The 26,011-nt window shown below is 50.3% G+C and overlaps 1 protein-coding gene across 3 annotated transcripts in view; it reads right to left on the minus strand.

The window, feature by feature from the left end:
• AXIN1 (axin 1) overlaps positions 1-25,595 on the minus strand; it is a 71,995-nt gene extending 46,400 nt beyond the window's left edge. For 2 of the 3 annotated variants that reach the window (XM_086622060.1, XM_086622057.1), the window contains exons 1-2: positions 25,556-25,595; positions 22,456-23,427 (exon numbers count right to left, since the gene is read on the minus strand). In XM_086622060.1, the coding sequence (XP_086478186.1) occupies positions 22,456-23,333 (878 nt within the window). In that variant the 5' untranslated portion in view covers positions 23,334-23,427; positions 25,556-25,595. Of the gene's footprint in view, positions 1-22,455; positions 23,428-24,015; positions 24,035-25,555 lie in introns of those variants that run through there. The other variant, XM_086622059.1, reaches the window with a different exon arrangement.
• Between the last annotated feature and the right edge of the window lie 416 nt (positions 25,596-26,011).

The raw sequence follows: 26,011 nt of genomic DNA on the forward strand, positions 1-26,011 counted from the left end.
GCACATTTCCTTAACTGAGGCCAAGCGCAGGAGATCAGGAGGCCATGCCTGTCTGTGAGCAGCTGTCCCTGGCATCAGGAAGAAGAATCTTCATTTACTGTTGGAAATGTAGTTGCGCCCAAAAGCCTTTTGGGGATTTATTTGCTGCTGCAAGCTGAGGCGATATGGGGCCACAACAGCTCTCAGGACACTGCTCACAAAGACTTGGGCTTCATTTTCGAGAAGAATGCCATTACTGAGGAAGACTTCTGTCTCCCTGGTAGTTTAGGGCAAGTCCATGAAGTGATAAAACTCTGACATTGACCTTCACTGAAAATATGGTAAGACTCCAGAAGAGTGAACATATCCCCAGAACGGTGCCTGCTCAGCTGCTAGTCTTAGAGAGGAGACGTCTCCATCAGTTTTAAAGAGGACCAAGGACCGTGATTTGGAGAGGATGTGCTGGTGATCATCAGACCCTACAAAATCTTTTCTGATCCTGATCAATGCTACTTTCCCAAAGTCACCTGCCTGGCTGAAATTCATCCCAGGAGGGCTGGTTGAACAGTGGTAAGAAAAAGGTCTCTTCAAAGAGAAGTCTGAAATGTGTGGTTTCAGAAGGCTGAACTTTTAGTTCTAGAGCAAGAAAAGATTTTGACCCAGTTTCAGATTTTGAGCCCATCTCCTAAACAAAAGCAGCTGAAGTTTAAACAAGCCAATTCTGCAGATCATTACGCTGCTCTTACACAATTCCTTCTAATCCCCGAAGTGTGGAAGATGTGCCAATGCCAACCCAGGCACATCTTTGTCATTTCAGCTGGTCTTCCAGCCTTTCCACTAAAGATTTCATTCTGCTAAACCATTCTCAACAAATGCCAAACACGAAAATCTCCCAAATATTGATTGCCATTTCTTTGGCCATGCTATCACAAGTGCCTAAATTTTCCCTCTCAGTTGGAGAGCTATCTAGACCAAAGGTCTCCATATCTTTCAGCCTAATAAACATCACAAAAGCTCATGAGCCCCTAGGAGTAGTAAGGCGGAGATTGTGCCACAAAAAGAACAAAAATGACCAGCCATCCCCCACTAGCTATTCTCCTCCCCTAAGGACTCGGTCTAATCTCCTCCACCCTACAGCCCTTAAAAAACAATGTGCCAAGGAAAGGGAGCAACTGCTACGCATGCCGATTCCCTCCCCAGCTTGGACATGGCTCCTGAAGGACCACTGCCAGCCAACTGCTAAGAGCAGCCCCCTCTGAGATGTTATGCTAAGGCGGAAGGTTGCTTTTCATCCCTCTGTCTTAGGGACTGCCTCCAGAAACTGTCAGGCTGGTTGCAGCTCTCCTGGACTCATGCAACAGCAGAGCTCTTCCCGCAACCTCCTTGGGTCTCCAAAGCCCAGCAGATAAAAGAGGAGTGGAGCCCACAGTCATGCTCAGACCCTCCTCGAACCAGCCCGAGAGGAACTCAGGCTCGTCCAAACATTTTGGGAAGAAGGCAGAGGATGCAGTCCAAGGAGCACATGTCTGCATTTTGTTTGATGTGCTAACACAGCACCCTTTAGGTGAGGAGGTCACACACTTGCTGACCGGCCATGCAGGGAGCAAGAGCCCAAGGTACTGAGGGAAAGAAGGAAGATGTGCCAGAAACACGGGGATATGGTAGCTCTCAAAGCCATCTCTGTGTGCTCAAGCACGCCAAGGCCAACCCTGGAAGCACTGCTGTCTCTAAAAGAAGCCACGGTTGAGAAGGTAACATTATAATCCTATAAAATAAGGTTTTACTGTTGTTGACGAGCTGGGACATGCCGAACATGTGTTGCAGGGAACATAGCATGATTTTATTAGCAAACACAAAGCCATTCCTGCAGAGTGGCCCAAACGGGGTGGGTTGAATTAAGAGAACAATAGCAGCTCGTCAGATGGCCCTTTCTTTCCCATATGTCTTCAACTTACTACGCTAGCGAACACTTAGAGCAACTTGGAAATACATTTTCATCTAGAAGAGCCCCATGTTATTAACACATTAGATTAAAATCAAAATAATTGAGAACGTAACCTATTCCTGATGCCATTCATTAAGCGACTAAATCGAAACCATCAGCACTCAGTCAGTCTCCTCCTTTTGGAAACCCACTTACGTTCAAAGTGACTATTTGCCCGATTTAGCCCAAGCTGGCCCTTCACAACTCTGCTGAGAAGACAGGACGATCTTTCAGCACTAAACACGACGCTGCCTCGCTGCCCAAGTGCCGGGGTCGCAGGAGGGCTGTGGACCCCTTGGGCTGTCCAGGGGAAGATGTGCTCAGGCTCAGACCAATCTGGAAGGAAAAAAAACCCCAACCCCTGGTGCGTCAGAAGCTAATGCTAGCCACGTTTCAAACTCGATCATGGATTCCAGTTCCCCAAATAACAAAACAATAGACACCAAAGAGGAAAAGTGGAAACTGCTGCTCGGGGAGGCTTGCCACGACACGCTGGCTGGAAGTGTGCTGGGACTCAATCCTGCTGCAGCCGGGCTGGGGCTCAGCTCGCCAAGGCAGCCCGCGGGGAAAAGCGTGGCCAGCTCCCTGCTTTCGGAGCTGCCTGTCTCCCTGTTTCATCTCCAGCTCTCCTTGCAGTGCCCGGTCCATGCGCAGTGTTTCTGCTGTTCGCTCACCCCGGGGCGGAGGGATGAGAAGAGATGAGCAGAGGAGACAGAGCAGAGCGCAGAGACCGGCTCGGGAAGGAGAGACTTCAAAAGGCACCCAGCGAGCTCTGGCTCCGAACGTCCTTGCAACAGGCACCCCTGCGGTGACTTCGGGATCTAGAGTTGCCTTGGTCTTGTTTTATACCCAACTGTTTTTTAAGACTTTGCTTTGCAAAACAACCAGGGAGGTGAGCAGAGACGCTGCTGCTTTAAAGCCAGCGTGGGGACCAGTCTGCCCACTGTTCACGGCTTAAATTACAGATTTGCCACAGGACACCAGCACAAATGATAAGGCAGCAGTGCCCTGGCTTAACCTTTGGCAAAGAATTCCTAATCTTCTCCAAGATTAGACTTTTGTTCTTCTTAACCGCCAGCCCAACAGCCACCCAGACCGCAGGGGGCCAGGCCCACAGACACAAATTAATTACATCAGCTGTAATTCACACCTCTGGATGCTTTTGAAGCGACTCGTTAAGTGCTTTTGCGTAAGACAGTTGGGGAAGGGGGGGGAATGAGTAGTGTATCACACTGAAATAGGGATTTCTGTTCTGGCAGGAGCACTACACACATCAAACCCCAACATCCCGGCGGGTGGATTCGAGCAGATGCAGTTGGTTTCAGTCCTGGTCCATGTGTCTGGCAACTCGCGGAGCCCAACCAAGTGCCTCCAGGATCTGCCACAGCAGCGATAAAATGCTCAGCACCTCCTCGATCCGCACTCCAGCCCAGGATCCAGCCCCTTTCCCCTAGAAAGGACCAGGGACAGGGGACGTTCCCAGCTGCTGCGGCCACCCCTTGCCACCATCCAAAAGGAGGCTGAAACTTCACTGAGGAAGATGCTGTTTCCTCAAGGGCTGCAAAATCCCCCATCTTAACACAAATTGTAACGTACGAGCGAGCAGGGGCCTCCAAACACTGCTGGTGTGCACAAACAATAAACGAGAAGTGTTTCGGCTACGGCAACCTTTGCAATACGACCTTGAGGCGAGCAACATGTTGCTGCCAGCGAGCCTCTGGAGAGCGAGCTCGGCATCACCGCCTCGGCTGGCAGCGGCAGACCCGCGGGCAGGACGAGACCAGGTCACCACGGAGGTGCTCCCATGCTCAGCACCTCGCTGGGGACTCTGAAAGGTTTAGTCAATGCCCAGTTGGTGCTGCACAGCTTTCACGGGAGAAGGACAAAGTTATTTTCCTGTAATTCACTGGAAAGGAACTGAAGAGCAGCTCAGTTTGCTCAGAGAAAGACAATTCTCTATCACACAGGGTGATGGCTGCAGCAAGGAGCAGTCGGCACTGCCGAAGCCATGCCAATCCCGACCCTGACCCTCGCGGCAACAACATCCGAAGGGAAATCTCCACGCTTCAATCCTTGCCGCGCTTCCTTCCTGCCCCTTCAACCTGGGGACTACAGAGAGAGAAAACCACCAGCGGCTTAACGATGGATGGGCAAAACCTTTCCAGGTATCAGATGATCAGTGCCCAGGGGCTGACGGCAAGATAGTGGCCCCAAGCTCATCCCGCTGGAATGGCATGTCAGAAATGCCGATGGCTTTCTGCATCCCACCAAGCGGGACGACAGGGGCAGGACAGGGCACGGGACACAAGTTTTAGCCATTTTTGCAAGTTTAGTATTCCTATAGCGACCACGTGCTGCACAACAACCACCTCCGAGTCAATCAGAAAATTTAAACAAAAAGCCCAACACTAAGGACAAATTGTTTCAGATAAAGCCACCACTTATCTCCCAAATGATTTTCCCTGACCCTTTGGAGCACGGCAGTTCTCCTCTGAATAAAACCCTGAGCTATTTACCCAGGGTGGGATTTTCAGGAGGGCCCGTAGGTGTGTCAAGGCAAGGTCAGTAAGCGGAGAAGGGGGCTTTTTAATTTTTTTTTTTTTTTCTTCAGGCTAACAGCTACAGCTTGGAAATGCCAGCAAGGAAGCTTTCAGGCCTTCAGATTACCCTCCTGGTCTGCAAGAGAAGCAAGAAACTGAAAGTCAAACATAAGCTGAGAACAAACGTTCCAAGTTAAATACGTTAATCAATTAGATAATTGGAGGGAAAATGCTGCTCAGTGCCCCCAGAGAGGCCAGGAGAGGTTAGCGGAGGGAGACGTGGCAAAGCTGCAGCGAGGATGGCCGTCCTCCATGGAGCGCTGAGGTTACATGGTGGTGAAGCATTAAAACATGGCAGAAAATAAACATCCTTCCCTGAATTCGGGATTTATAGGATCAAGCAGAGAAACGCAACTCCCAGGTCCGTCTTCAGAGGCGCCTTCTTGGCCTCCACCATCAGTCAGCGCTGCTCCTCGGCGCTCGTCCCCCAGAAACGCACAGTCTGCATCCTGGAGCTACAGTTAGGTGGGTCCCTGGGGTCTAAGCCCTCCAGATCTTCTTCCAAAAGCAAGCTGCTTTCAGCAGAGGGGTTTCCTCAGGATGCCAAATCCCTCCACGTGTGCAGGGATCCGGCGGCACCAAGCCTGGGCAAGGATGGCAATCACCTCTCTCTGCAGACCCTGCCCATGGACCATCAGAGATACATCACCACGATGACTCGACTCCGACCACCGTGAAGCCAAACTCTTTCTTTGCACAGTCTGGAAAGAATCCCAGCAATTTCAACGACGGCAATCTCTCTGCCTGCCATCTCCCGCATGGATTTTCAGTGTGGCTCCTTGACGCTGCCGGGTGCTGGCCCAAACCCCGCACGAGCGAGTTATTTCAAACATTTTCAGCTCGTGTTGCTGTGTGCCAAGGTAGAGTTGGGTGTGAAGAAAGCAGTCGTTGAGTTAACCCTGTTTTACTCGGCAAGTGGAACGAATTTCATCACCCCCTACAAGTCCATTCTGTTCGCTATTTATACCGCAGCCATTTGGTGCAGGACTCAGGAGCAGCAGGAACAGGTGATGTAATGCACTGTACAAACAGCATTCTGTTCATACAGTGGGAAAATAAAGTGCATTCTCTTGGTTTCTTTGATCACGCTTAAAACAATCAGATTAGAAGTCACAGATAACCCAATACATGCTGGAGATGAAAGGACTATGGAGAAATAAATCACCCAAAGTTAGATATTAAGCAAGATTTCTCTCTCAACAATCAACTTATCTGCGGAGAGAGGAGGAATGACCATGTGGTTTCAAAATCCTGCCAGGCATTTTATTTATTTTTATAATACCATAAAGCTACTCCACCCACTTTTTCAGAATGAACGTTGCATTACACAACACATCAAAGGGACTTTATGGCCTAAATTAAGCAATAAAATAGTTGAGATTGTGCGTTATGCTGAAAATTGGCCGGCTCCCGGTGCCTGGTGAGATGGGAGGTGAACACCATGTGTTCAGTGCACCTGAAGAAAGCTTGGGGCGGCGTGGCCTGAGGTATCAAAGTGTGTGGCACTTGCATTTAATAGACCAAAGTGAAGCTCGAGGCCTTCAGTGCCCGTTGTAACCCCCTCTTGCCCAGGGGACGGCACCAACCCAAGGCATGGCATGGGATACTGGAGCTGGCATGAAGAGCTGGTGCATTAACAGGATACAGTTGTTCCTGCCCACGACCTTTGAGGTTCAGTTTACAGGCAAAGCTCTGTCAGAAGCTGCAGGCTTCATGGATGTGGTTCCTCATGTTCAACAGCCAGTCATGCCTTGGGAAGAGGAGATGGGAAAACGCAGGGGAAAGTTGTTGGTAGGTCTGCAGCATGGCCATGCTTCCCACCATTTGGCCATCTCCTCCCTCTCCCACTTCGATCAAAATCACATAAAAATTAGCATGAATTAAAGCCCCTCTTGAAATGTTTGCTGGCTTGTATGCATTTTTAATTGAAACAGAACCAGAAGATGGGACACATAAGAGTGCTGTGTCAGTGCTAAGGGTTTGTTTTCCAGCTCTGCCTCCCGTCCTTCCACAGAAAGGTGAGAAATGAGAGGCTATCAAGAGAGGAGAAAGTTGCCAGGCCCATAGCTCCGGAGCGGAGCAGGGGCTGATTTTCCACCGGCGCAGCTCAGGAGACGCAAAAAAGTCAACTCGCAATGAGACACGAGCTGGCAGGTCCCACACACACCGGTGCGTGCGTGTCCTTGCCTTCCTGCTCTCAAAACAGGGTGAAAAAAAAATTAAAAATTAATTAATTTGGGCCCTATCATGATTTTCTGTGGCTTGACTCATCGCGTTTGATCTCCCAATGCTGGTGAGGTGTTTGAACCTGCCCTCGGAGCCCCCGGCGCTCCAGCCAAGCACCAACAATGACTAGACAGACTTCAGTGCCACTCCTTCCATCTATCAATAGAGTCACTGTTGGGTGAGCTGACTCACCGCTCTCCCTGAGAACTGTTCGGCACCAGTTCTCCGTCAAAAGAGCAAAAATAAAACTAAATAATTCTATGTTTGTGGAGAGTCAGTTTAGCAAGAAGAGGGTTTTTATTTTAAGATTTTGTTTTTAGGAGGTTCCTCCAAAGGAAGCTTGCGCTGCTGCTTTCGGGCAGTGGAATTGGCCAGGCGATCCTGGAGGACACTCTCAAGCAGCTCGTCTTGCTTCTAAGTCGTGCTCTAAAGGCACAGCGAGGAGGATATTTAAACCTACAGACTGCACGTAAGGAAAACACCTTACGGAAGATACACGAGAGTTCTGGAAACCCCCACGTATGGGAGCAGAGCCATTGATAAACCAGCCCCTCTTGGCACAGCGTCTCCCAGGGCCGCAGCGGGGAATGAGAAGGCTTTTCATTTTCCCTTGATGTCTCTCCATCCCCTTACACTGAATGTAAAACCCCAGGCTGGCCACATCAATCTACATCACATCTTCCTCCACTCCAGAAAGAATTCCTCAATAACGACTAAGTTCAGTTAAGTAATAATTCTGTTTCATGCCCCACCAGAGACAGATGCAGCTTGGGAAGATGACAACAATGAAAGCTTCAGCATGAGGGAGCATGACATGAACCCAGGGAGATGCAAGTTTACAGGCAGACCTTGGCCATGCAACATACCCTGCAACCAAGTCACCTCAGCATTGCAGACCCACGTTACCAGCCCATGCCCTGGTCCTAGACGACCGCTAGCATGGTTGGGTCAAGGGCAGCCAAGCAGCAGCAGCAAATGGGATATGAGGACCAACTCCCTGTGCAGACATGTCCGACTGGGATAAGACATACTTTCAGAATGCAGTAGATTTGAGTTCGGTATGGCCATTCAAGACCTAGTCTCTTCTCTACATCCAGGTACCATCACACACCAAGAGGAACTGGAATTCTCTATTATCTATCAACTTCCTTCAGGCTGCTAAGCTTCAATTAACCGATTCCTCTATGGTATTCAAGAACGTCAGCAGGCCCTCCCACATCTCGTGATTAACTGCATTTAAGCAATTAATTCCGATTCACCCTATTCCTCCTGAAACTTCATGCAATGCGTCCGAATGAAGAGATGCCACTACCTGGCTAAGGTGACGGAAGCTGTTTGAAGAGTGTTTTAGGAAAGTAGAAGCCAGACTTCTGCACAACAAGACATAAAGACGGTATTTAAGGTTTCTCAGTTCTTTGAAGGCCTCCAGGACTTTACAGGAGAGACCAGTCCCAGTACAAACAAGTCACCTGACGCAATTACAAGTCATGGTGGAGTCCCCAGACTTATCTCAATCCATCACTCTTGATTTCCTGTTTGCGGCATTGACAAATAAAAAGCTCTACATTACAGGTAATTATACTTCACAGAGGACAGCAATTAAGAAATAGCCAATTACCTTTTACAAGCTCAGGATAATCAAAAGCTTCCTCAAATATCTAGAGTTGCAATAAGCACTTAGAAATGGCAACTCCCAACAAATTGCAGGTAATTTAGAGCAATTTACACAGATGACATATTTCCCTATCTGTGCTTAAAAACCTTCAAACTCGGTTCCGAAAAATACTGCAGGAGTTCCTGGAATGTATCACTGCTGATTTCTAAAAATAGTGCATTGCCCACTCCCACCTTTGGTGGCCTTGGAGGCCAGGTGCAGGACCTCTGCTTGCCACGTTGTAAAGAGAAGTTCACCCCCAGCGAGACAGAATTTAGACGAGATATTTAAAAACACGGGAGGATTCTAATGTGCACGCCACCACCACTGAAAAATCCATTCCTTCTGTTATCTGAAAAATACACTCGATTTCAATACTGCATAATTTGATTTAAGCCTTATAGTTTTTAAAGGAACAGTCTCCTGCTTTGGTTGTAACCCAATGCTGCAGCTCCCGCTCAGTCAAGGCATGAGAACCAGGACCAAACAGCAAACTAAGAATCATTAAATGATAGAGAGGAAAGGGAACACACCTTTCTCGTTTTTAAAGCTTAACCTTTTAGACAGGAGATTTAAAAACACCCCTAAAGATGCGGAGGAGGAGGAGGAGGAGGAGGAGGAGGAAGAGGAGATGGACAACGACAGGATCTAGCTTAGATGGCTGTTAGTACGGCAGTTTCATCCCTCAATTTTGATGCATATTTTTTGGGGGAAACAAATAAAAAAAAGATTTTCCTTGCTTACGTGTCTTGAGTTGCTGGAACTGCATTTTTACCTCAGAGCAGGGCTCTCCTACAGTAGTTCATGATTCTTTCCAGTGATGGCTCCCTGTCTCCTGGCCACCAGTCCAGCTGTTAGTGCCATTACTTCAGCTGCACGAGCATATGAATTTCTGCAGGGCTCACTTTGCACAAAAGTTTTGATGAAGTCCTTCAGACACTCATGTGACAGAGGAGGATCGGCCTGGAGGTTAACTAAGAACTAAAATCACAGCGGTATTGGTTGGAAGGGACCTCAGGAGGAGCAGAGTAGTCCAACCTCCAGTTTGAAGAAGGACTACTGTCAACCCCAGGTAAGGTGGCCATGGCTGATGTGGTTACTAAGAACATGAGTATTTTAAGAAGTTTGGTGAGAGAAGTTAGAATTACCATCAGCTACAATGAGATACTGGTACAACCTTTTCTGATCTTGTACCATAGGGACCACAGGAAGAGCAAGGAGGAAGGATAAACTCAAGGAAAGCCAACAACGTGCTTGAAAGAGCCCAGGACAAGGTTTACCACACTTCTCTCCAAGAAATCATGCACGCCTCTTTTGTCCATATGGGAAGCTGGAGACAGGAAGGATAGTGAAGTGCTACTAATGCACTCCTCCAGGACTCGGAGGGCACCCTGACCTCAAATAGCTTGTATGGTCAGTAGGTCTCCAGCCAAGGCAGGGCCACACGATCTACCTTCTCCTCCATTCCACCTCCTCAAGCCCAGATCACTGCAGGTCGCCGATTGCAGGCGATACTTCCCCACCGCCCTCCCCTGCTACGGCACTGTCGCTCTGCTGCTCCCCATCCTCATGCTCCCCCCAGCACCTGCCAAGGACTTCCCACCCCTGAGCTCCCCACCACCGCAATCCTGCTCTCTCTTTCCAAATTCACTCTCAAAGCACGGTAATAGGGAGGGAACGGATGCGCCGAGTGCTAGGATAGCGCAAGGTGAAATCCAGCAGCCTAACAAATACCAACCACGGTCACAACGTCAGCTGGGGAGGGGGGCTTGGTGCATAAGGGTCCCCTGTATGAAAGGGAGAGATTGTGAAACCGTTTGAAGGCCCCAAGGGGTTGACTGTTTAACACCCAGTTTAGATCTGCAACACAAACAGCTGACCCTAAAAAGGAGGATAAGTTCATTTTCAAACCCTTATGTCCACCACAACCGCACTGACAACAATATGGTGAGAAAGAGACCTCTCTACCGAACTCCAGGCCTGTGTTACGTGTCATCTGTGCCAAACACAGTTACAAACCCTGTTGACACTCAGCTGTCACTCAGGACTGAACATAATCCTGTTTGACAAACCCGCCTGTTTTATTCACTTGCCAACTACCCGGGTTAGAGAATTTCAGAGGCTTGCTCTTACAACCCCGATGTTGCCTATCTGGCGTATCGATGTATGTAGGTTCAATTTAAAAAGAAAACCTATTTTTAAAATTCAAATTTTAAAGGCAGTGTATTTTTCTTCGCTGCTAATTGCCTTCTGTGGCTTGGCAACACCTTTGTGGACAATAGGTGTTCCTGCCACTACTGTCCCATCTGGAAGGAGAGGTTTGGCTCCAGTCCCACCCTCTTTCTTCAGCTCAGGCTTCCAGGATGATTTCCAAAGCTGTGAAGTGAGAAGATTATGCTGCTCCGTGCCACCTGAGGCAATGCGCTACACCCAAGTCCACAGCCCAAGATGGGCTACCTGGGAGGGTTTCTGACATGGCTGGTGCCAAGCCGCAGGTGGCAATTAACGAAGAAAAAGGGTTGCTCGTAGCTTGACTGTTGGCAATGTGGTCGGTGGCTCCAGACAGAAGAATCTACACGAGGTGAGAAAGGGAGCAATCCATGCAGAGCTGACTCAGGGCATCACCATCAGGGACCAAAGCCCTGAAGACCTTGCTGAGCCCAAGCAACTGCTGCCTCTCAAGCGCATCCCACCATTGGGGAGGCAAATCCAGCCAGCTGTAGGAAGCGTCTACCCTTATGAGCACGTGGAAGAGCTGTGGGCAGGTACTGGAGGACTGCATGGCCAGCATCTTCACTATAAAATCAGTGGGATATCAGCTCCAACAAGCCACTTCTCCCAGGCTGAGAGCACCCAAGTCAATGACATTTGCAAGGGGCAGTCGGCTCTCAAGGCGAGGAGCTCTAGCACTGCATCAAGAATGGAAAACAGATATCAATACGGGGCCAGCTGACTTTTCTGCCTGCTGTAGGGTCAGAAGAGCCTCCTTGAGCTCTCAACCAAAGCTCTAGTTGCCGAAGCAACTCAGGAGGAGAGGGGCTAGAACAAGTGGTGGGTTTTCTGCCTTCCTCAGATTTGCTCATCTCTTCCATCCAAGCAGTGTGATGGAGCAGTGGTGCTTGACCAGTGAACCATCCTAGGGACTGAGGGCGCCTTGCTGATGTCCTTGCTGATCAGAGACGCAACTTGTCGGTCTCGGAGATTCTTCTGCTCCTCTGCCCGCTCGGCTGCAGTGGAGCAAAGCAAAAGGCAGTGCAGGCTGCAGCGGTGGCTGTGCCGTGTCATGACGTGTCTCTCGCTGGAGGAAAAATGACCCTGAGCCTGATGAAACTCTGAGGCGTCGGTTGCTCGGCACTGACACCCACCGCAGCACCGGCCGCCCTCCTGGCCACACGGGCCAGAGCCCTGCCCTGCACGGGTGCCAATCCGGGCCGGGGAGTTGGGCAGAGCGCTGTGTTAGCATAAAAACAACAACCACCTCGAACAACATCCAGCCAGTTCAGCGTAGCACGTTTCCAACTCTTGGCAACCACAGAGAGAGGGAAGGATGTGAAAAGCCCTCCTCTCAGCCCAGGCTACCTTCTCCTGAATACCACAGGGCTGAAAATAAAACCACGGAGTTTTGCCCAGTTGGGCAGGACACAGCAGCACCTGCATCGCCACGCCACGAGGAAAAGCCCCCTGTACCTTCCAACGTGCCTAAATCCGGATGTGGCCAGTCTGCCGCATCGCAGAGGGACCATCCAAAAGAGCTTCCCTCCCTTCTTCCCCAGACCACTACAATGCACCCAACAGATTCTGCTGGAGGGACGTGAACAGAGGAGAGCAGACATGGCCCATAGCTCACCCACGGGCACACAAAGCTGCTCCCCAACCACCTCTCCACCAGCCCCATCAGTATCTTAGTGTCACCCAGCTGGCACAACCTTCGCCACTCAGACCTACAGAGAGCAAACCTGCATGAAACAGTTACTAAAACAGTGTGAGCCCCAGCACCCTGCCTATCCCAGTGCCAGCCACTGCTACAACTGGTTCCACCTCACCAGCCAAAGCTCTGGAGACGGAAAGGCCAGCAGAGACAAAGGTGTGCTGGGTTTACCTTTGAAGGGATTTAGATCTGGAGCACTCCACATCAACAAACTGCTGAGACAGGCATTTACTCAGGTGTATAAACATCACGGACGGCAAACGCCAGCCTTGCAAGAATTCTTCTCCAAAGCTTAAGAATAAATTCAACATGTTTTTAAATAATTATGGATGAATCATTCGGAAAAAAAACCCAAAACTTTCTGCATTTTATCTTCATTTGCCAACACTGATCGTGCAGCTGTTTTGTTTTTAGTATAATTACATATTCTCACCTACTTGCACTCTTAGTGTGTAGCAGAGTACTTCAGGGAGCAGAAAACCTAAAGCGTTGGCTGACATTTCCTTCTGGCCTTTGGAAGTGACAGAACAGTTAACACAAAACTTAATTTATTTGAGGTGGGAGGGGGAAAGAGAGGCCGCAAGTTAATTTCCCTTAGAAGCCTGATGGTCCCCACCCAGAAACCTGCACACAAAAGAATACTGCCTTTTAAACTGGTAGGTTAGGTCTGGGACCAGAGCGAAGGTTTGTCAACCATGACAAGCTACGGCTTGTTTAACAGTCGACCTGAGGGTTGAAAAGTCTAATAAAACCAGAAGGCCTTCCATAACAAAGCTGCTGCCGCTTAAGGAGAACATTCACACCCATTCAGTAGGGTTTATTCAAACATGCAAAGGTATTTGGAGCCTCTAAAGTGAGCAAAGACACACCAAAACCCAGCAGCTAGAAACCAAAGCTGGAAAAAAACCTGAAGCCAGCACTAAGGAAGGCGCTGGGAACAGCGAGAGTGACTAACCACGGGAAGAGATAAGAAAAATGCTGCATGACCTCCCATCATTGGGATGCCTTTCTAAAATAGACACTTCAGCCTGACCACAAGTTCTTGTGCAAGAATCACTGGGTGAAGCTGCATGACCTGTTATCTCCAGGACTACCAAAGGAAAGTTTTTCCCATGCCCGTTTGGAAAGTGTCCTCTCTTTGAAAGCAGGAAGGTTTACGGATCGGTTTTAACAGGCTCCTCCAGTCTCTTCTGGGGAAGACCCAAAGCCACTGCTCGGGGACAGCGGGATGCTCAGCCTTCCCCAAGGCCTCCAGTTGGGCTAATTTCCACAGCCGGCAGCGCCCAAATCACCCCTGGGTCACAAACTTCACTGCACGTATCTGGAGGGGAAAACCCAGCGCTGTTTTACAAGGTGACAAATCCTACACTGCAGTGACACATCCTCACGTCCTTCGCTGCCCATTTCCAACCCGCTTCTAGCTCATTTATTTTTGCCAGCATCGGCCCCTCTTAAAGAAAAGAGGGTCAAGGGAGCCTTTTCAAAGCAGCTTTTCCCAAGAGAGGAAAACAAAGCTTCCCCGAATGTGCAGATGTTCAAAGACACATTAAATATAAATACTTCCACAACAAAGGTGGCGGCTTCTGCCATTTCTTTTCCTGGCAGAGCCTTGGACCAAGCAACAAAGGACTCAGGGTCTTCGTCCAGCATGAGCAGACCGTCAGAAGACACGCTGCACACACCTGAGGTTGTCAGCGTACCCAACTGCTTTCTCTTCTGTGGCTTCACCCACGAAGGAACATTTTTCATTTCCTAAGAAATAAACGTTATGACAGTCACATGGACTGAATTAAAAGTACAAAGACAAGGCTTCTTAGCCAAAGACCTCAACTTTTTATTAAAAAAATAAAAAATACATGCCCTGTGGAAATCCAATCTTGGTAGGGCCACAAGGAGAGCAAGAAGGTTCCAAGGTCATGTTTTACAATCTTTTGAAGCGGGAACGAGGCCGATGTCCGAAGGAGGCATTTCATGCCGCAATCTGTACAGAGCTTCCCTTTCTTCAGCACGCTGCAAATGTTACAGTGCAAGAACTTGCTGTCTTTGCTCAGGCCCTCTTATTTATACACAATAAAGCCCTTGTGCAGGAGATCAAGGCTGTATTTCATTGATTTGACACGATGGTTAACCTGTGAACTTTGCCCCTGCTAATAGAATAATTTCTATTTGTTGATTCCTCTTTTGGGATCCTCAAGGGTAACAGGCGCTTCAGCCCAGCTCTCATTTGCATGTCTGGTGCCAAATGGTTTTACAGCTCTTACTTCCGTGAGGCAGAGCCAGGACAAAGTTAATCAAACCCAAGAGCTCCGGCTGGATACAGAGTCCCTGCACCTCTCTCCCTGGACCCTACCTGTAATTCCCAGGAGCTCTCCTGTGACTTGGCTCCAAGTTGTACTTTGCTTGCGAAAGCTTGGAGAGGTCCTCAGCTACCAAACGATCGATCCCACATGAACACAAGCCCTGGACCAAGGTCCCAAAGTGACCGCCTGGACCAGGCTGGCAGCAACGGCAGAACAAGGAAGCCCCTCTTCCACATAGAACTCACCCAGTTTTCCAGCCAAGAAAAAGACCAAAATTTATGACTGAATAGGGTCAATCTGTTGAACACTAAAGGGACGGTTTTCCAGCAGAGCTAATCCCCCTCAAACATGGACTGCTGGAAAAAAGGCAATCCCATCTCCCCACTCCCACTGCTCTCCTTGTTCCAGCACCAGCATTTCTCTGAACACATCCTGGAGACAAATGACAAAAACCTAAACCTCCAGAAAAAATTAAAATGAAAATGGAGAGAGGGAGAGGACTCAGACTCTCCCATCTACAACAGGACAGGGAATACGTGGAGGTCGGATGGCTGAAGGAAGAATAAAACCCAGTAGCTTCTGGTCACTAGCTCTGGAGGTAGGTCCAGCGACTAACACGAGGTCCTGGTGCTAATCAGTAGGTTGTACTGGCGTATTTCAAAGAGGTTTTTTCCTCTCGCTATAGTCTTCCCTCCCTCCACTGTTTTTCATCAGAATAAATGAAAACTACTCATCTATTAGCTATTCATCTACTCAGATCAGCTAAAGACCTTCTAAGAGCTGGTACTTAAGGACAGGTTGTATCTTGGAGGCCACAAGACCAAAAAATTCCACGTCTCACCACAAAAGTGTACTCCGGAGTCTTCGAAGGTAAAACCCAATTTCCATGTGGGTTTTACAGAATTTTGATAATCTGACTTAAAACTGCAACGGTTCTACTTAAATTCATCACTGCCTTACAACAGCGAAGCTCCCGAACTGGGGCGGCAAGTAACGGTGGTTTTGCTTTTACACGCAAGCGTGACCTGCTACGATTGAATTTCTGAGCGTGACTTTGGGCAAAGCAGCTCGCTCCGGAACATGGCGGAGGGGAACAAGAGGACACGTGTCTCCAGAAGAGACGTTTCCTGAAGTGCCTGGACGATGAGCAGGGGATTCAGGGCCACCCCAGCGAAGGGGCATCTTTGCCCCTGATGAGCAGAGACACCCCTCTGCTCAGCCCCAACCTGAGCCCTGTGTATACTGCAGCAGTAGGAAAAAAATGAGCCTCTCAACGAACGAATGACCCCAAAAACTGTTGATCGCTGACGATGGTGGATTTCCAAGAGGATTGTTGTCTTTGTAAAGTCCAAAGACACACTTCCAAACGAAGCAAGCAGTAATTAGCTAACTACTGGCATTAGGATGGATGGTTTCGGACTCATTTTATGTCTGATACACTTAAAAGCGTGGCTCTCCTCTGGTACTGTTCCACTTTGAAGTCACCTCCACTACCCCAGCAGCACACCTACGACATCCCATTGCCATGGAAGAGGTTGGTAACAAGGCACCGAGGACAACCGGCCTCACCCACGCCAGGACGGCACAACGCTGGCTGCTCCCCGCTGCCAGGCAGAGCAAAGCCCTGCTCTCAACCGAGTGTCAAATCTTTTCTGAAAGATGCTCAGAATTATATTCACCAGCAATTTGACTTTTTAATCATTTCAATTACTGTGACTAAAACCCTTCAATTGGAACAAAACCAGGAAAAAATAACCCCTCTGCTTCTGAAACAGCCTGCCTAGCTCAACAGACCATACCAAATCGTGAAGGTTTTTGCTTTTGTGGGCTTCACATATTCCATTTAATGCAGATAATTAACCTCAGTTTCTAATTTCGAATCCTCCACATAAGGAGGCGAAGTGATTGAATACATTCACTGACAGACGGAAAATTAAAATATTACTACAGCTTCTGCATGTGGCTCAAAAGACAGGGCCTTGCAAAAGATCCTTCTTCTTTTATTTGACTGATTAACTGTAATTTGCTTAATGGATTTAAGGATGAGCCTAATAAGCCAATGATATTTCCAGGAACTGATTTAGGATATCAGCACCTCCGTTCCAAGGATTTTTTTAAACACAGCAATTTTCTACGCTACACATACAGGCACTTCTGAAACTAGATTTGTCTACCAATTCCAACAAAAATCAGGTCCATGACTTATTTTAAACACACGGCGACTGCGTGACTGGTCTTCCACTGTGCAGCCACAGTGCTCTAACTTCTTGGTGCACCTTTTGAAGGCCCAAACCCAGGGATGACCCACGACCGTGGCGAGCTCCGGCAGCCAGCGACCCAGCCCAGTGGGCAGGGAGGACTTCTCGCATGGCTTGGGATGGTGGGGAAGTCAACAGCTCTACCCTACCACAAGGCCAGCGTGTGTTCCCCCAGCAACCCCACACCCTTCTCAGTCCCTTTTCCACCAAGAAAGCCTGGCGTAACAGGATTTCACAGTCTGTCTCAATAGTTAATAAATCCAAGATCTAACAGACTATTAAAGGAAAACATCCAAGAGGCAGTCATTTTTAAAACGTCCAATGGTAACTAATTATTCACGGGATTAGTCCATTATAGCGACAACAAAGAAACTCTTAAAACACAAAGCCAAGTTGAAGTTGAACGGCAGATCAAACCCAAGGTGTACCCACCCTGGGCCACTTTCTGGTGCACTTCTCAGTGTCTTGGGACCAGTTCAGCTCCCATTCAGACTTTTAGCACCCAACTCTTTCCGAAAGCGGGCAGAACCCAAACCAGCCCAACTTCCAACCTGGTTCTCAGAACACAGCATCTCATGATTCGTGCCATCATTGTAAGTGCGCATCAAAACAGGACCATCACCGACAGCTGGACCAGACAGGCTGTGGCTCTGTCTAACACAGCCATGAAGCCCTGCAAGGACGGAGATCCCCTCCTCTCTGGTGACCCGTTTCTGGGCTGCACTGCACTCCTCACGAAGATTTTTTTTTTCCCCCCAGTGTCCAATCTGAACCTCCCCAGCACCAAAAAGCAGTGGGTATAACTCCCCTTTCGTTCTTTTAAGACAAAAGCTTCTGTAACACAAGCAAAACTCAATCACACCAAAATAAGGTAGCTGTTTGCTGGAGGAGGGGAGAAAACACTATTCGTTTATCAAGAGAGAGTGCTAAAAGCTTAACTACCTGTCTTTAAAACAGAAGCCAAGGCCCTGATCCATAACCAAATACACCATTTCTTCATCTTGATTTGTGTAGAGGCAAAGCTATGGGCACAAAAGGTATTCTTCTTCAAATAAAATCCATTTTAAAACTTGGCAACCGCCAGTATAAATACTTTACACTGTTAATGTAAGCATTTTCACGCAGAAGTTTCATCAGCTGAACAAAGTATTTAAAAAAGTTGGCGTAACTTCTGTGCAAAAACACCATCAGTCTTTGTCTTGTATATCTTAGAGAGCTCCAGTAACTAAATTACCAGTTAGCGCTACCAGCATCAGACCCCACCTCCCCGTTAGACTCACTAGCTCCTCTCGAGAACAATGCTGAGCCAAAACTATTCTTTTATAACTTATTTTCTTTACATTTGGAAATAGCCACCGGCTCCAAATAGGGTTGTGTCGATTAAAAGTGGTGTTGTGGGCACAGTCATTTTAGTTCAAGCTTAAGCATCCAAAACTTTTCTCCCTGCCTTTACATACACATATAACATTCAGTAGATGCTTTTTTCCAGCAACCAACCTCTCCAGAAGCTCCAGTAGCCCAGGTCCAAGAAGCATGTGCTGCTTCTCCAGCTAAGAGAAGCATCGGCAAGATGCTAATGCATGGCTCAAATTTTCCAAGACAGACTGCTCCCGCATCAGTGTGTGTGATTTTGCATCTGCAGCTTTCCACCCGTTCAGTGCAATTAATGCCAATTCCATCGCCACACCGTCTTGAGTCGGAAGTGTGCAATTCAAAAATATTTAATTACAAATGAAGGAGCAAACCTCAAAATTAGGTCTGTCTGCTAAATTTCAGCTTCTTCCTGAAGCTCAGATTCTGACCGCTGGACTGTTCATGGTGCCTAAGCAACAGAGAGATCCCACGCCTTCTCTGAACCAGCCTACGCTGCTCTTCTCCACGTTACGGTTTGTCATTGCAATGTCTCAGACCAGAGGTTGTCACATCCCTCTAAAAGCTCCTTCAGCTTTTCTCCACTTGCTTTCTGTGCGTACCCCGTTGGAGAACCGCGTCGCCCATCCTTTCCATTTGAACCACCAACGCTTGTGAAACACCATGAGCTCAGTCAGCTCAGCACTGTGGAAATTAAACCTTAGATTATTTATCCAGCTTCCTTTAAAAAAAAAACCAAATCACATATATCAAAGGCACCATTGGGAAACTTCTCCATCCAAGCCTATCAGCTCCACCACAACATTCTCCAATGTCCAACAACTGGAGACCTCACCTACCACCACATGTTCTCTCATCACCATCCTCCAGGTCTCCTTTTCAACATGTTGTGTACTTCATGAGGTGGGTCAAAACCCAAAACAACTGGCAAAACCATCCTCCATCTCCCAGCTTGCTGGTCTTTCAGAAGAGACGAAGGCAGAGCTGCTCACATGTAACACCGCGTACTCTTCTTGCTTTCCACCATGGGAAGAAAGCAAAGGCAACGGCTGTGAGCATGGCTCCCCAACACTTTGGGAATGGGAGAGGAACCCCTTCTGATGTGAAGCTAAAGGGACGGCAGAAGAAACCTGCCCCGACAAAAGACACAACTGCGACCTTTCACCACCAAACACCACATTTCCAGCTTTTTAAGACGCCTGCATTTTCCTGGAGCGCTCGAAAACCAGGCTGTGGGGCAGATCTCAGACACGAGTTTAATTTCTGCTCCTCAGATCCGAGGAACGCCATCCCGGCGTGTCAGAAGAAGGTTAATGAACGATTTAGCCGCCCTCACAACCATGTTAGTGTCACTTTCGGAAGCTGCGAGTTAATGCCCGAGATCTTCGGGGGTTCCCCTCTTTGAAGTTCACTGATCCATAACCAATGTCCAATTAATTTGCAGGAGCCTAACTATAATGACTATTGGCCTTTTCCGACGCATACAAAAACACAGTGGGTAACGGCGATGCTTTTGGCTCTGGGATGTTCTCACATACGCACGCACGCACATTTGCACACCTTCAAAACACCCAACGCTAATAACAGGTTGTCTTCTGCCGTTTGAGGAATATTTTACGTTTGCTCTCCTGAGAGCAGAGCTACCACGTCAAGATTTATGAACTTTCTGCTGCAAAAGATTTGGAGCAGATTCAAGATGCTCATTTGCTAACAGAGAAATACTTCTATTGCATTTGCTCAGATTCCTCTTTATTTAGGGTTTCCATGGAAGCCAAGGAATAGAAGTTCAATCTTGGGAAGATTAAACAGGCCCTCGGATATAATGCAAAACAGCTTATTTCAACGTTCACTCAAGAACAGAAACGAGAAATTCTTCCATGCATACGCAAAAAAAAAAAAAAAAGGAGGTTTGTGGAAATTTTCAAAATAAATTGGGACTCAGCCTTTCAAATGCTGCACACAACCATCGCTTCTTGCTGCGAGCAGCTCCACCAGCTTCCAGCACAGTTAGTCCGGTGAGAAAGTGAATGAACAAAAGGTCTGCAGGATAAAGACGCTACAGCTTATTCAAGACAGCTATTGCTACCCAACATCAGGGAAGTAAGTTAATTCAACCACAAGGTCTTGCCCAAAGAGGAACAATCACCTCATAAATTAGTATCTCAGCAGACTTTTTTAGAACAAAACACGCAGCGATTATGTAGTTCGGCAGCATCTTCCACGGCGATGCTCTGGATGCTACTAGAACTGACGTACCAACATTTAAAAAATAGAATAAATCACTTATCTTTGGTTACTCCAGGCTGAGAAATGACTCCTGCTCTGGTGAGAACGGCAAATGTTTCCGTGCCTCCCTACCCCACAGGTCATCGGAGCGTCAGCAGCCACAATGACAGGCTGTCGGACACTACAAATTAATAGCGACACATTTTTTCTGACCTCCATCCCCCAGGTAAAGATTTCTTTCATGTTGTTCCAATCTGCAATGAAAACACCCAAGATCGAGGAACTCTTCTCCAAAACGCTTCTATGTCACAGCACATTTCTTCAACTATTCTAAAACCTGGCACGGATATATCCAGATAATGGGTAAAGTGCATGTTCTTTCCTGAAGCTGGAGCCGGGAAGCGCAGTGTTGCACGCAGGTTTTTTGCTACCTGCTCTAGTAAGGAAACTAAACGCAGCTGAACCTCAAGCAAGTTATTTTCAACCTTGAAGCCATTATCGCTTAAATAAAAAGATACTTAAATCGAAGACTTTTCTAATCCTTCACTTATAGCGAGTACCCAACAGCTCAGTGAAAACACACTTCAAAAAACATTCAAGGTTTTTATTAACTCCACAGGAAAGTCCCAAGACCCTGGGATATTTTTTTTCCGACTCCTGATTAAAACAGCGGGAGTCCACATGAATTCCCCTTTTTTTTTTTCCTCTCTCAAGAGTTTCACATGCAACATCCCCTCCTTGAAATCTATAAGAAAACAAGAATCGAACCAAAAACATTTCGCCAGCTGAAAGGCGCCGAGACCTTGCGCAGGGCGGGATGCGTTTCCAGCTGCCAGCCTAAAGGGACGGCCGAGGGAGATTAAACACAGAAATGCTTTTCATAAAGCAGGCGGCTTTGAAGAGGACAGTTCAGCTACTTCATTTCGTAATCTTCACAAAGCGTCAGATTTTAGCCTAAGCAGGTCTTAAAACAAGGAGATTTTATTTAAAAAGAAAAAAAAAAAAGAAAAAGAAAAAGAAAGTAGGAATGTGTTCTGGCCGGGTTCTGTTGATTCAGCAAGGGTTAGACACACACACGCTTATTGATCCCAGAGAGCTCCCTGCTAAGTTAATTGTCTGGAATTTTAACTGAGCTCTCAGCAAGTTTCAAAATCCATGTTGGCTGGAAGTGGGTGGGGGACCCAGAAAAAAAACAGGCTGCAAAACTGTGCGACTCCTCCAGTTAAAAAAAAAAACCACAATTACTTTGATGAAGGGAAAAGCTGCAGTGGGGAATGGTTTTAACTGGATTTGGTGATTCTGACTTTGCCACTGCCAGAATCCAGTGCTGGGACACTTGTGTGTGAAGCGGTACCATTACCAGGGCGCACTGCCAACCCCGTTTCACTCCCATAAGCATTACTGAGGTGAGGGCATCTCCTGCGAGCCCCCTCCAGCTTCTCGTTGTGGCTCATCACAACCATTTCCTGGTGCGTTTACACGGAGACGTTTTAGACGAGCTGCACTTTCCCGTCTTACAGTAACTGAATGCTGACCTTCCGCTGGCGCCGGCTACGGCCAACCTGAACCTGCGGCTTCCCCAACTGCCAGCGCGTGCACGAGGACTGCCCACAGCTCTGCGCTGCCCACCAAGCCCTACCTGCCTCCAGACCACGTCCAGCAGCAGTTTCCCCAGGTGAGGAACGTGCCACAAGGACGATTTGGGGCGATCAGACAGGAACGGCTAAAGACACCCTTAAAATACCCTGCGACTACTTTCTAATAAAGCTTCGCATTCCACCAAAGCACCCGCGCAACGCCATCCCACACCGACAAGGATGCTCCCCACCAGCCAAGGTCCTCCAAGGCTTCCCGTCACCCCCGTGCCCACAGCGGCTCTCTGATCCGCTCTCCGGAGGAGAGTCGCAGCCCCGGCTGGTGCTCACCTACCTGAACTCCCTCCCCTCGCTGTAGCGGCGCGCCGAGGCGGCGCGCTGGGTGGCCGTCTCCAGAAGCAGCTTCTGCGTGAGCCTGCTTGAAGGCGCCGAGTCCCTGCTGGCCTCGGGCTCGGCCTCTTGGTCACACTTCCACTCCTCGTCCTCGTTCAGAGTCGGCAGATAACCGGGCAGCCCTTTACCTGTCCCGGACCCTGAGCTCGGATCGCTGTAAATTTTTGGACTTTCCCCACCTGTCCTCGTGTATTCCAAATAAATATCCGACTTAAGGAACAAAGGGTAGGTATTGTCTTCTATCATGCACTGAATCTCCGTTTGGGCCTGGTCAAACATGTCGGGGTCAATCTGCAGTTTCATGACGCAGTCTTTGATGAAGCTTTTTGTGGCTGGTTTGATCTGCCGGGACACAATGCCGTTGTTGTCGAGGATGTATTTTTTGTAAATGGCTTTCGCCAGCTTGAGTCTTTTTTCCTCGTTAGACGCGCACGGCTCCAGCTTCCTGAAGCCACTGCAGGCAAACCAGAAGTCCAGCAGATCCGCGCAGTCCTCCTGTTTCAGGAAAGTCCTGAAGAGGTTTATACCATCTTGATCATCCAGCAAGGAGTGCAGCGACTCGGCCCACTTCAGGTAGGGTGGAGTTGGCGAAGCACTCCCCTCGGGCTCGTACCCCAAATCCAAATCGGAGCGCCTCGGTGTTGCCGTGGAAGTCTCATTTCTAACCGCATCGCTTTTTCCGGAGTAGAAACTGTGACTAACTGGCCTCGGATCCGTGGACACGAGTTCCCCCTCCTCACCAGGGACCGGTGGCCTCGGAGCATCTTCAGTGAAGCTTCCTCCGAGGTCCAAGGGGAAGCCTTTCCCCTGGATATTCATTTTTCTGGTCCTTGCTTGTGCAGGAACAGTGGGGGATGAGCTCAAATCTCAAATCACCAATATCTGTGGCTCCAAGGTGAACAAGGTTGTTCGGCTGAAACAGACGAGAAAAAAATAAGTGAGTATCATTGTAAATAAACACTCTAAGATTACAAACCGCTAATTTTGCTCTGCACTGTTACCGTATTAACGCCTCTTTTTCAGCAGAATCAATGACAAAGGTCTTCAGAGAGGGCAGAACCAGGCCCAAACCAGGCACCCTCTAAAAATGACAGTTATAGAATATTCCAAAACTTTACATCCAGCATTCCGTATCACTGATGTGGCGAGTGCTACACTAAAACTGCAGCGAATTTCCCAAAAACAGTGGTTTTACAGGGCCCTGGGATCTGACAGTCCCCACATGCAAGAGATCTACTCTCAAGTACCGTGCGGTGCCAAAGGACACATGCCACCTTCTGCAGTGCCAGTAACTCCTCTGCACAACCTACCCGGGCAGCACACGCACCAGGTCATACCAAGGCAGCATGTTTTTATCCGGCTACCGATCTAGGAAATTCTCATCCCCAAACAGGAATTTAAGGCTTGTGAAAAATATTTGGAAAGAATACCCAGTTAGTCCTGAAAGCGAGACTGCACCTTAATCAAACACAGGTGGCTTTCGTATGCTCGAGTGACATACCAGCACCACATTCCTCGCAAATCTCTGCGTTTCAGAAATACGCTGCGTCGCCTCGTCTAGCTCTAGGGGAATCCAGATGCATCGCTGACCCCAATGTTTTGGGCATCTGGACTGCATTCCTGCTTCAGCTGGGCATGTTAGCACAGGAGCTCAGCTCTGGCACTGCTTTTCGTAGACAGGCCATTGAGAGAAGGTCCGTTTATGCTAACACCATGGCATGTTACAAGCCTGGGAAAATTTCAGGTCATCAAAGGAAGGTGAAAAAACCACCTCGAGAAGGAAATCTGATCAAGTACGACATTTTTAAAGAGCAAGGAGTCAATATGGAGGACGGGAGGTGTGGGGAAGGCAGAGAAGGGCAGTCCCTGGGTTGCTACTTCTGCTGCTCGACAAGGTAACTTCATCCTCTAAAGACAGCAGCAAAACTCTTGTTTAACAGAACAGTGTCAGCCTCGAAGCCCCAAGCACTGCAGAGCACCAGCAGCCTGACGAATCACTCCTCGCACTGGATTAACTCAATTCCGTGCGAAAACACCCCAGGAAAGACACATTTCGGCTCGGCCTCCCTCCCACAGCTCACCCCACCCCAGCGAACACCTCTGTGGGATGCTTTGCCGTTTCTCCCCCGTTCCCTCTCCCCGGCTGAAGCGCCATCCGCCGCCTCCGCCGTGCCCGTCCTTGCAGCCCACCTGCACGTTGTGAAATGAGCCCGGCGAGGCCCGCGGCGGGCACGGCCGGGCCCCGGGCGTTCGGCCGGTGCCGCGCACCGCCGGAGCCAGCGCCGCCCTCGCACCCGCAGCCACCCGGGGCACCCGGCCGCTGCCCCGGTACCGCGCAGCGGGGCTGCTCTTTCACACCGTGCCGCGTTTTTAGGTCGTTTTCCGCCCGCTTAGGGATGCGAGCGCGGGACTCGCACCCATCTCCCTGGGGAAGGTCCCCGGTTCCCCCCGCCCGCGCGCTGCGGACCCCCTGGGGCAGCGGCCCCACAGCCATGTCGCGGCGAGGCGGCGCTCGCTCCTCGCCCCGGCCGGGGGGAGCCCCGCGGGGTGCCCGCCGAGAGCGGGCGAGCGCCGGCCGGAGCCGGCGAGGGCGAGCGAGGCGCCCGGCCGCCTCTCCCGGCGCTGGGGGACCCCCTCCCGCCTCACGGCCCCTGGCAGAGGCAGCCTCGCCCACGGCCCGGCCGAGCCCCCGCCGCCCCGAGTCGCCCCGCGGGAAGCGCCGGGCCGGGACAGGCTCCGCGGGCAGCCCCGGCGCTGACAGGACGCCGCGCGGGGCCCCTCGCCGCCCCCGGGCAACTTCGGGGGAGGCGACCCGGGCGGGCCCCCGGCCGCCGCCACCGCCCCCGGCCCCGCTCGCCCTCCGCGGCGCGGCCCGGCCCGCGGCCGCCGGCAGGCGCCCGCCCCCCCCCCGCGCCCAGGGCGGCCTAGCGCCGGCTCGGCGGCGCCCGGCGCGGCCCCGCGCCTCCCGCCCGGCGGCGGCCTCCGGCGCGGCCTCGGCGCAGGGCCTGGGCTCGGGGCCGCCTCCCCGCTCGCTCACTCACCCGCACGGAGCAGCAGCGGCGGCGGCGGCGCGGGGCCCGGCCCATGCGGCTCAGCAACGGCGGCCCGGGGCGGCGGGCGGCGGCGGGGCGGCGGCGGCACAAAGCGGGCGGCCCGGGACGCCCATGGCCGCGGCCGCTGGCTTGTGGCGGCGACAGGGAGAGAGCAGCAGCGAGCCCCGCACCGCTCCGCTCCGCCTGCGCCGCTGCTTCCCAGCGCCGGGGAGAGCGGCTCAGCCGCGCCCCCCGCGCCCCCGGACGGTACTGCGGGACCGGCAGCCCGCGCCGGCGGCCGGCCGCGGGGGCGGAGCGGGCCCGGCCCGGCCCGGGGGAGGCGGCGCTGGGACACACGGGGCCGCCGCCCGAGGAGGCCTCGATCCCCGCGCAGCCCCGGGCACATGGCCGGGGGTCTCGGCCGAGCTGGCGCCTCGCTCGAGGGCTGCGCAGCCCCAGGGCTCC

Source organism: Tauraco erythrolophus, chromosome 17, assembly GCF_009769465.1.
Source record: "Tauraco erythrolophus isolate bTauEry1 chromosome 17, bTauEry1.pri, whole genome shotgun sequence".
NCBI classification, from domain to species: Eukaryota; Metazoa; Chordata; class Aves; order Musophagiformes; family Musophagidae; genus Tauraco; species Tauraco erythrolophus.